The sequence below is a fragment of the Oncorhynchus keta genome, chromosome 34 (assembly GCF_023373465.1).
Source record: "Oncorhynchus keta strain PuntledgeMale-10-30-2019 chromosome 34, Oket_V2, whole genome shotgun sequence".
Classification (NCBI taxonomy): Eukaryota; Metazoa; Chordata; class Actinopteri; order Salmoniformes; family Salmonidae; genus Oncorhynchus; species Oncorhynchus keta.
In genome coordinates, this window is record NC_068454.1 from 18,350,492 (window position 1) to 18,361,684 (window position 11,193).

General features: G+C 42.5%; 1 protein-coding gene across 1 annotated transcript in view; it reads right to left on the reverse strand.

Annotated features, from left to right (window-relative positions):
• si:ch73-390b10.2 (Golgi pH regulator) overlaps window positions 1–9,693 on the reverse strand; it is a 13,999-nt gene extending 4,306 nt beyond the window's left edge. Inside the window, exons 1-10 of the mRNA XM_052493305.1 lie at window positions 9,461–9,693; window positions 9,193–9,252; window positions 8,846–8,949; window positions 8,619–8,725; window positions 8,375–8,476; window positions 7,828–7,948; window positions 7,543–7,623; window positions 7,284–7,393; window positions 7,114–7,202; window positions 1,095–1,187 (exon numbers count right to left, since the gene is read on the reverse strand). Of these exons, the coding sequence (XP_052349265.1) occupies window positions 1,095–1,187; window positions 7,114–7,202; window positions 7,284–7,393; window positions 7,543–7,623; window positions 7,828–7,948; window positions 8,375–8,476; window positions 8,619–8,725; window positions 8,846–8,949; window positions 9,193–9,252; window positions 9,461–9,502 (909 nt within the window). The 5' untranslated portion in view covers window positions 9,503–9,693. The remainder of the gene's footprint in view (window positions 1–1,094; window positions 1,188–7,113; window positions 7,203–7,283; window positions 7,394–7,542; window positions 7,624–7,827; window positions 7,949–8,374; window positions 8,477–8,618; window positions 8,726–8,845; window positions 8,950–9,192; window positions 9,253–9,460) is intronic.
• Window positions 9,694–11,193: the final 1,500 nt, after the last annotated feature.

The window sequence follows — 11,193 nt, forward strand, 5'->3', positions numbered from 1 at the left end:
CCAGCAGCAAAGCACCCACACAACATGATACTGCCACCCGGTTGGGTCCCAAGAACACGGTTGAGATGTTGTTCTTCAGCTTGCAAGCATCTCCCTTTTTCCTCCAAACATAACGATGGTCATTATGGCCAAACAGTTCTATTTTTGTTTCATCAGACCAGAGGACATTTCTCCAGAAGTACCACCTTTGTCCCCATGTGCAGTTGCAAACTGTAGTCTGGCTTTTTTATGGTGGTTTTGGAGCAGTGGCTTCTTCCTTGCTGAGCGGCCTTTCAGGTTATGTCGATATAGGACTCATTTGACTGTGAATATAGATACTTTTGTACCGGTTTCCTCCAGCATCTTCACACAGTCCTTTGCTGTTGTTCTGGGATTGATTTGCACTTTTAGCACCAAGGTATGTTTATTTCTAGGAGACAGGTCCCATGGTGTTTATACTTGTTCATCTGTACAAACAATAGTACACGTGGTACCTTCAGGTGTTTGGAAATTGCTTCAAAGGATGAATCAGACTTGTGGAGGTCTACAAAAAAAAATTCTGAGATCTTGGCTGATTTCTTTTGATTTTCCCATGACGTCAAGCAAAGAGGCACTGAGTTTGAAGGTAGGCCTTGAAATACATCCACAGGTACACCTCAATTGACTTAAATGTCAATTAGCCTAACAGAAGCTTCTAAAGCCATGATAGAATTTTCTAGAATTTTCCAAGCTGTTTAAAGGCACAGTGAACTTAGTGTAATGTAAACTTCTGACCCACTGGAATTATGATACAGTGAATTATAAGTGAAATAATCTATCTGTAAACAATTGTTGGAAAAATTACTTTGTGTCCTAATCGACTTGCCAAAACTATAGTTTAACAAGAAATTTGTGGAGTGGTTGAAAAACAGGTTTTAATGACTCCAACCTAAGTGTATGTACAATCATGGCCAAAGGTTTTGAGAATGACACAAATATAAATTGAAAGTTTGCTGCTTCAGTGTCTTTAGATATGTTTGTCAGATGTTACTATGGAAAACTGAAGTATAATTACAAGCATTTCAAGTGTCAAAGGCTTTCATTGACATCTACATGTCTGTAAGTGTGTGACTCACCATGAAGATTTTCCACACACAGTAAATGGAGAAGAAGTAACCTAAGAAGTTAAAGTATTTCCCCTGGAATGTCTTGGAGTACTCTATCCGCTCCTACAGGCCCGGAGAACAGAGGCACAAAGACACCTCATTACTAAAAACCAAACGTGCATTACAATAGCCTTAGTCCACTACATATTATACATGGACATTGTGTGTGTGTGTGTGTGTGTGTGTGTGTGTGTGTGTGTGTGTGTGTGTGTGTGTGTGTGTGTGTGTGTGTGTGTGTGTGTGTGTGTGTGTGTGTGTGTGTGTGTGTGTGTGTGTGTGTGTGTGTGTGTGTGTGTGTGTAAGGCAAGCGTGCATGTTGGGGAAAAAAATACAAATAATGTATCATGATATCCCCACTGAGTGAATAACATTACACCTGTTAATTCACACTCAGAATTCGTATTTAGAATATGGTAATACAAAACATAGAGTATGCTTTGAAAATAAATACTGTTTACTCTAATAGAATGTTTCAGCTTAGAATGTTTGGTTGTTAGGCACCTTGTTTTCATTTGATTTGGAAGTGGACTCTTTGGTGACAACAACCCCAAGACTTTCTGCTTTCCAAGATTATCCATTATTCAGAAATGAGCTTCAATAACCGCCAATTCAACCAGTCTGTACCATGGACGGTACCAGGACAGCCGTATCTTCCAGCAAGACCATCAGACTACATCAACAATGGTAAGAAATATTGTGTTCTTCCCAGGAATTGGTTCATTGCTTATTTTTTTGGTGTATCTCTCATTATAATTAGAATGCATTTAGGTACATAACCATAGATCTGGTTTTATGTGTGAATTTAGGTCAGGTCCTCCCAAGTCTCTCAGAGATCTACAACTGTGAGTGGTACTGGAAGTCCCAGTCCCTACAAATGGCCAGCTTCCGCTACCACAATCAGCACCTGCCTGAGCAGGAGAAACAACGTCTATTCCACAAACACATGGAGCTGAGGCGCAAAGTTGAATTTTACAGGGGAGTGACGAAGGCCTACCAGCCCAGATTGAGCTCTGGCGAGGAGTGGCCGCTCTTTTCTGAAGAAGACATTGAGAAACTGGAAGTCATTCCAGGGGTGTTGGAGTTGGCTGCAGTGATGGGCTTCCTGAGAATCTCTAAGCCCCGAATGAAGTGTTGAATTACTATTTATTAACTTTGTATTATTATTATTAGTAGTAGTAGTCATAGTAGTAAGTTAACCCCCCCCCCCCCTAACAAGATTTAGATGCAAGTGGCTGTTCCACTGGTTGTCATAGGTGTTTGCACCAATTTGTAAGTCGCTCTGGATAAGAGCGTCTGCTAAATGACTTAAATGTAAATGTAATGTAACTATCTTAAGTGTGTGTCACATGGGTGACTATGTATCTGACTAGAAGCTGCCCACTTACATTGCATTATATGCCCACGCCAGAACCTTAATCACCTGGTACGTGTTTTACCCAGACATTTATAGAAGCGCACCTCTTTTGCCCCTTGTAAAACTTCCCCCTTTTGATCAAAAGAGTAAGTAATTAAAGCTTCACGAAATTGGGACCGGTGAGTAGCTCGCACCTGTCCTTTATTTAAGGTGCGGGTCAGAAGCAGTGTGGGTCGATGTGAGCTGGGTGCAGAGCGGTTGCAGAGCCAGAGCCGAGGCAACTGATGACGACATGCGGTGGCTGGAGCGGACCTGGACCAGAGCAGACAGAGAAAAGTCCCTTCCCAAAGCTAAGTACCTCTACATATCCAACTCCAACATAATGCCTGATAGGGCCGTATGTCGACATTCTCTGCTGTGTTGCGTACTACGCACTCATTAATGCCAATGTATCTGTGGATTGAACCTGTAGCTGTGTGGACCCAACGACAAAGTGCCGAATTGACGGCTGCCCGGCGAGCGGGAGGGACAGAGTGGAAGCCTTTTGGGAAATTGGGCGAGAGAACACTTCATCCTTCCTCAAAGCTAAGTACCTCTCCATATCTCATCACCAACAGTTCTCCTGATAGTGCTGCCTGCCGACATTCTCTACAGGTTTACGTGCTACGCACTCATTAATGCGGGCACACCTGTGGATTGCATTTCTAGCTGCGTGGACCTGACTGGAAGACCACACACAACAAACTACTGTAAACCAGATTGAACCAGAGAGGAGGCCTGTTGGGGTACTGGGAGGCTGAAACACATTCACCCTTCCCTAAGAGACTAGTGAAGGATCATATAACCTCCACCTTACCTGACACCCTAGACCCACTCCAATTTGCTTACTGCCCCAATAGGTCCACAGACAACGCAATCGCAATCACACTGCCCTAACCCATCTGGACAAGAGGAATACCTATGTAATAATGCTGTTCACTGACTACAGCTTAGCATTCAACACCATAGTACACTCCAAACTCATCATTATGCTTGAGAACCTGGGTTTACACCCTGCCCTGTGCAACTGGGTCCTGGACTTCCTGACGGGACGACCCCAGGTGGTGAGGGAAGGAAACAACATCTCCACCCTGCTGATCATCAACACTGGGGCCCCACAAGGGTGCGTTCTCAGCCCTCTCCTGTACTCCCTGTTCACCCATGACTGCGTGGCCTTGCACGCCTCCAACTCAATCATCAAGTTTGCAGACGACACTACAGGGGTAGGCTTGATTACCAACAACGACGAGACAGCCTACAGGGAGGAGGTGAGGGCCATCGGAGTGTGGTGTCAGGAAAACAACCTCACACTCAATGTCAACAAAACAAAGGAGATGATCGTGGACTTCAGGAAACAGCAGAGGGAGCACCCCCCTATCCACAGCAACGGGACAGTAGTGGAGAAGGTGGAAAGTTTTAAGTTCCTCGGCGTACACATCACAGACAAACTGAAATGGTCCACCCACACAGACAAGAGTGGTGAAGAAGGTGCAGCAGCGCCTCTTCAACCTCAGGGGGCTGAAGAAATTTGGCTTGTCACCAAAAACACTCAAACTTTTACAGATGCACAATCAAGAGCATCCTGTCGGGCTGTATCACCGCCTGGTACGGCAGCTGCTCCACCCATAACCGTAAGTCTCTCCAGAGGGTAATGCAGTCTGCACAACGCACCACCGGGGGCAAACTACCTGCCCTACAGGACACCAACATCACCCAATGACACAGGAAGGCAAAAAGATCATCATAGACAGCAACCACCCGAGCCACTGCCTGTTCACCCCGCTATCATCCAGAAGGCGAGGTCAGTACAGGTGCATCAAAGTTGGGACCGAGAGACTGAAAAACAGTTTCTATCTCAAGGCCATCAGACTGTTAAACAGCCACCACTAACATTGAGTGGCTGCTGCCAACACACTGACTCATCTCTAGCCACTTTAATAATTCAAAATCTGATGTAATAAATGTATCACTATTCACTTTAAACAATGCTACTTTATATAATGTTTACATACCCTACATTACTCATATCATATGTATATATTGTACTCTATTCCATCTACTGCATCTTGCCTATGCTGAATGGCCATCACTCATGCATATATTTATATGTACATATTCTTATTCATTCCTTTACACTTGTGTGTAAAAGGTAGTTGTTATGAAAGTGTTAGATTACTTGTTAAATATTACTGCATGGTCGGAACTAGAAGCACAAGCATTTCACTACACTCGCATTAACATCTGCTAACCATGTGTATGTGACCAATAAAATTTGATTTGAGAGTTAGTTAGCTTCCGCCTCTCTCATTTCAGCCGCAGCCATGGTCAACCCTCGAATTCCACATTGCCATTGGATTGCAAAACATTGTGGATTATAGCACATTTTCTGACTGAACACCACCAGCTCACATCTGAATGATTTAAAATCACTAGTGTCCCCCCACAGGCTTTTGATCCAAAGACTATTTGTGAATAGACATTGTCCTTGAAAGGACATGGACATCTGATAACATTACCTGAGCTGCAATCCCTTGCCTCTCCATTTTTATTTACATTACCTTGTGAAATTGAGTTACTATTTTCCATTATCATTTGTTTCTGCTTTGATATTACTGTATTCCTTTAGTTAGTTACTATTTTGGTTTATTGTAAATTGTGGAGTTGTGTATTTGGCAACAGTGCCATTTGCTGACAGAATCTTTGTCTTTCACTCAGTACAACACGACCCAGGAGAGGCCTGATGCATCTGGAACTGGACTGGAGCCCTCAAAGCGAGCCTGCCGTTGGGGGACCAGAACACTCCAAAAGGATTTTTAAAACAACCTTTTTCCATCGCTCCAATTGGGGCATTTAGATACAGTGCCTTGCGAATGTATTCGGCCCACTTGAACTTTGCGACCTTTTGCCACATTTCAGGCTTCAAACATAAAGATATAAAACTGTATTTTTTGTGAAGAATCAACAACAAGTGGGACACAATCATGAAGTGTAACGACATTTATTGGATATTTTAAACTTTTTTAACAAATCAAAAACTGAAAAATTGGGCGTGCAAAATTATTCAGCCCCCTTAAGTTAATACTTTGAAGCGCCACCTTTTGCTGCGATTACAGCTGTTAGTCGCTTGGGGTATATCTCTATCAGTTTTGCACATCGAGAGACTGAAATGTTTTCCCATTCCTCCTTGCAAAACAGCTCGAGCTCAGTGAGGTTGGATGGAGAGCATTTGTGAACAGCAGTTTTCAGTTCTTTCCACAGATTCTCGATTGGATTCAGGTCTGGACTTTGACTTGGCCATTCTAACACCTGGATATGTTTATTTTTGAACCATTCCATTGTAGATTTTGCTTTATGTTTTGGATCATTGTCTTGTTGGAAGACAAATCTCCATCCCAGTCTCAGGTCTTTTGCAGACTCCATCAGGTTTTCTTCCAGAATGGTCCTGTATTTGGCTCCATCCATCTTCCCATCAATTTTAACCATCTTCCCTGTCCCTGCTGAAGAAAAGCAGGCCCAAACCATGATGCTGCCACCACCATGTTTGACAGTGGGGATGGTGTTCAGAGTGATGAGCTGTGGTGCTTTTACGCCAAACATAACGTTTTGCATTGTTGCCAAAAAGTTCAATTTTGGTTTCATCTGACCAGAGCACCTTCTTCCACATGTTTGGTGTGTCTCCCAGGTGGCTTGTGGCAAACTTTAAACGACACTTTTTATGGATATCTTTAAGAAATGGCTTTCTTCTTGCCACTCTTCCATAAAGGCCAGATTTGTGCAATATACTGATTGTTGTCCTATGGACAGAGTCTCCCACCTCAGCTGTAGATCTCTGCAGTTCATCCAGAGTGATCATGGGCCTCTTGATCAGTCTTCTCGTTGTATGAGCTGAAAGTTTAGAGGGACGGCCAGGTCTTGGTAGATTTGCAGTGGTCTGATACTCCTTCCATTTCAATATTATCGCTTGCACAGTGCTCCTTGGGATGTTTAAAGCTTGGGAAATCGTTTTGTATCCAAATCCGGCTTTAAACTTCTTCACAACAGTATCTCGGACCTGCCTGGTGTGTTCCTTGTTCTTCATGATGCTCTCTGCGCTTTTAACGGACCTCTGAGACTATCACAGTGCAGGTGCATTTATACGGAGACTTGATTACACACAGGTGGATTGTATTTATCATCATTAGTCATTTAGGTCAACATTGGATCATTCAGAGATCCTCACTGAACTTCTGGAGAGAGTTTGCTGCACTGAAAGTAAAGGGGCTTTATACTTTTGCACGCCCAATTTTTCAGTTTTTGATTTGTTAAAAAAGTTTGAAATATCCAATAAATGTCGTTCCACTTCATGATTGTGTCCCACTTGTTGTTGATTCTTCACAAAAAAAACAGTTTTATATCTTTATGTTTGAAGCCTGAAATGTGGCAAAAGGTCGCAAAGTTCAAGGGGGCCGAATACTTTCGCAAGGCACTGTATAGTTCAAATAAAGATGCGTGTTTGAATGATATACAGTCTGCTCCTCAATAGTAAATAGGGTTTTTATCAGAGTTCAACTGGACCGGTGGTCACGCTCCCGTTATGCGAACATGCACATGCATTACCTTCGTGGCCTGCAGGTCTACTGTCTCCAGGAAGAGCTGGCGACTCAGCTCCTCCAGAGCATCCACTTCCTGCTGGATCAGAGACAAATCTGGAGAGGGGGGGTCAAGGAACTGTACACAGACACACAATAAAAGCACACACACTTCCCATTAGGATGTGTGAAGGATACTCTCGCTGCCTGGTGGTGAGGAGGTGACACTCTTGATCATGCCCCAGAATCCAGTCTGTTTGTTCTGGTCCTCCCCTCGCTGGTACATCTGCCTCCGCGTCATGGCAATGCTGCACAGACAAAACAGAAAAGGCATGACACCAAACACTGGCACAGGAAAACAGAAAACTAGAGCCTGAGAATGATTTGATTATCAGAAAAAGGTGATGGTCTCTATGCTCTCTCTATAGAAATATATTCCCCTATCCCTCTCCCTCACCGTTTCTTTTTGCTGACGATCATGTCCATGGTCTGAAGAAGTCTCCTCTCCAAGGCAAGAATATCACTCTCTGTCACATTCCTGTAGATAAAGATGCATCACACAGGTATACAGGTAGTGAGGGTAGTAAGGATAGTGGGGAATGAGAGTGTAGGTTATTTAGTTGTGACAAGTAGAGTATGTGAGGAGTAGAGTAGTAGGCGTCTATGGGGAGTTAGAGAATGGGATTGTAGGTAATGTAGTTGTTTAATGCTGTTTTGGTCTATACAGACTTAGTGCACTAACCGTAGGAAGTAGGACATGTAGGTGTAAGGGCAGTTGACAGCACCAAAGCCGGACAATAGAGCCATCAGCGTGACCCCTATGACCCCAACACGACTGATCAGCTGCTCGATGGACAGGATACCTGAGGTACAGAAACAGGTATGCAACATTATGTACAATCACTGTTACAATCCTTATAAGAATTTGGTGCTTATATTTGTCCTATTTCACACATGTACAAGTGTATATTAATATGCATGCATTTTTTGCATATCCCACTCTCCCAGAGACACCCTCAGTGTGGTCACAGCAAGGGTCTGCCATTAACAACAGCGAACCTGGAACAATTAGGGTTACTCAAGGGCACATCAACAGATGCTTCACCTTGTCAGCTCGGGGAATCGAACTAGCGACCTTTCAGTTACTGACCCAATACTGAAACCACTAGGCTACCTGCCAAACTTTCAGCTCTACAAAAGGTGACTATGATTAGTGGCTACGGGTTGTTTGGAATAGGGTCTTAAACACAGCAGTGAGAATAGGGAGACGGGGCAGGGTAGTCACTCACCATGTTTGGGACTGAGGATGGGGAAAGGGTCCCCCAACTTCCAAAAGAAATACATGAAGGTAAACCAGACGACACAGGCAAAGAGCAGCTTCTGTCTCTGCACTGAACACAAACACACACTTCAGAGACTGCGTGTGAGAATCCCCAGCAAGACAGCACCCATCATATCCTCTGTAGCATCAAACACAGAAGGATCACTGGAATTATGCTACAGATGGAATAACATGGATAAAATGTCACTCACAAAGGCGGATGTTGCTGACGACAAAGTAGCCGATATAAAATGGCACCACGAAGATTAGAACCAGTAGAATCACATACAGGTTGAACTTCCAGTGGAAATACCTGGAACTGAGGGACACGGACATCTATGAGACATCGGCTAGTCTATGTTAGCTGGTTAATGGAGAGAAAAGTATCATACTGAATGAACGTGGTGATGTAAAGAATGAATTAAACCATTGTACTTACCTAGTTTCTAAGGCACCCAGTATCTCAAAGATGATGAGCTCAAACATGGTGCAGGAGAAGGCAAAAGTGATGGAGAACACCACTTGGACCACATACTGCCGTACCTGTTGACCGGAACATGACCACAGGGTTAGATCAGTCTCTGTAGATCACTGCTGTGTAAACAAACATGCTGATGGATCTGTCTGTTTCTGTTTCTAGCAGGTTCTCCCAACTTTTCTTTAAACAAAAACGGTCCAGAAAACATAACGACACCAAGCTACAAGAATAAAGACAAGGCATGTAGATGAATGTCTACCAAATCATAACTAATATAACAGTACTTGTGTAGTAACTATATAACATACCTCATAGTCCTTGAACAGCTGCCGCATGAAGAACAGCCACCCAAAGCCAAAGAAGAGCACCTGGGAAGTTGAAAGATTTCACGTTAGTAATTTGCCCAAGACAGTGTATGTGCAATCATTCTAGCTGGCTAACATAATAGCTGGCTAAGCAAAGGGAGCCAAAAGTGGTGTTATAGTAGCTAGCAGTTGTTTGTAAGGTTACAGTAACTGTTAGCTAGCGAGAAGAACAGCCACCCAAGAACAGCTAACGTTAGCTAGCAATTCTTACCTGTGAGGTGAACATGATCACAGAATCCATAAGAAACGACATTTTGATTGGGAAACCACGGACTAAAATCTATAGAATACGTTTAGTTCAAAGGCTCTGCATTCAGCTCATGGAGAACTACAAAAAAAATGCCAACAAACACGTGAAACGTGGTTATTTTGTTTATTTTTTTTGCATTGTGGAAACGCGTTGTTGAGCTGTCAACTTACTGGACTGTGAAGTACGTCATCAGAATGAGTCAGAGATTAGTCCATTCCGTCGCAATGCTGTGACGTCCAAAAATGAGTTTGGCTGGTTGATACGTTTTAATTTAAATATTGTACTTTAATTTCAATATTATTTTGAGGGAATTAATTTATATAACAAATCGGTTTCTTTCCAATTGATCTACTGAATGTGAAACTGTGTGGTTTGTGGCCTGCAGAGGGCGACAAAAACGATGGTCTAGGTTGGGGATCCGTTAAGGTTGAATACAGTCTGTTTGTTTATTTTTAAAATCCTTTCTTATAATATGTATCGTTTAATCTTACCAAACCAAGATCATCTCGCATACGCACATGATCCTAACATCAACGTTAACAGACACTTCTCTGCAATCCACCTGGGCTCCCGAGTGGCGCAGAGGTCTAAGGCACTGCATCTCCGTGCTAGAAGGGTACTCTGAAAGGTTCGAGGCTGTATCACAACCAGCAGCGATTGGGAGTCGCATAGGGCGGCGCACAATTGACCCAGCGTTGTCTGACCGGGTCAGGGTTTGACCTGTGTAGGCCGTGATTCAAAATAATAGTTAAATAATCATGTGATGACTGTGTAGCTTGTTGCAGGATTGTTTGTTTGTTATTATTCTAAATGCAATTTACAAATATCAGGCACACATGTTCATTATACAAATGAACGTAATTGTAATCAACTATTTACATCACTACATCAAACACTTCTACTACAAAACAAAACACACAGGTAGTAAAGAACTGTGAAAATGTATTCACTCAGAAAAACAATGGCATTATTATGATTCAAGAAGATGTCATTATTTTTATTATTAACTAGGGATAATGTCTTAACTTGATGATTACATTTGATCAGAAATATTTGTAATTTTGGTATAGATTTCTGGAAGAATAAAACAAATGCTGAATAATTTCAATGGTTTGACATCATTGCAATAGTAACATACAATATCCTTCATGTCAAAAATATGATGTTCAAAAAGCTAAATAAGTACTCCGCATGGTTTTCCCAAACATCAATCAGAGATTTACATCAACATCAACAAATTTGGACAACATGGAATAACATCTTATGTGAAATGTTAAAGAGCACTTCCTTAAAAGTGTTTGGTACACACTGAGTGTACAACACGTTAAGAACGCCTGCTCTTTCCATGACAAAGACTGACCAGGTGAATCCAGCTATGATCACTTACTGATGTCACCAATCAGTGTAGATAAAGGGGAATAGACAGGTTAAAGAAGGATCGTTAAGCCCTGAGACAAGGAATGTAAAGGTGTGCCATTCAAAGGGTGAATGGTCAAGACAAAATATTAAAATTCCTTTGAATGGGGTATGGTAGTAGGTGCCAGGTGCATTGGTTTGAGTGTGTCAAGAACTGCTTCGCTGCTGGGTTTTTCACTCTCAACAGTTTCTTGTGTGTGTCAAGAATGAGCCCCACCTTTTTAACAAACAAAAATATAAATAAATAAACAACTTTTTGGGTGGGGGTACCTGTTTTG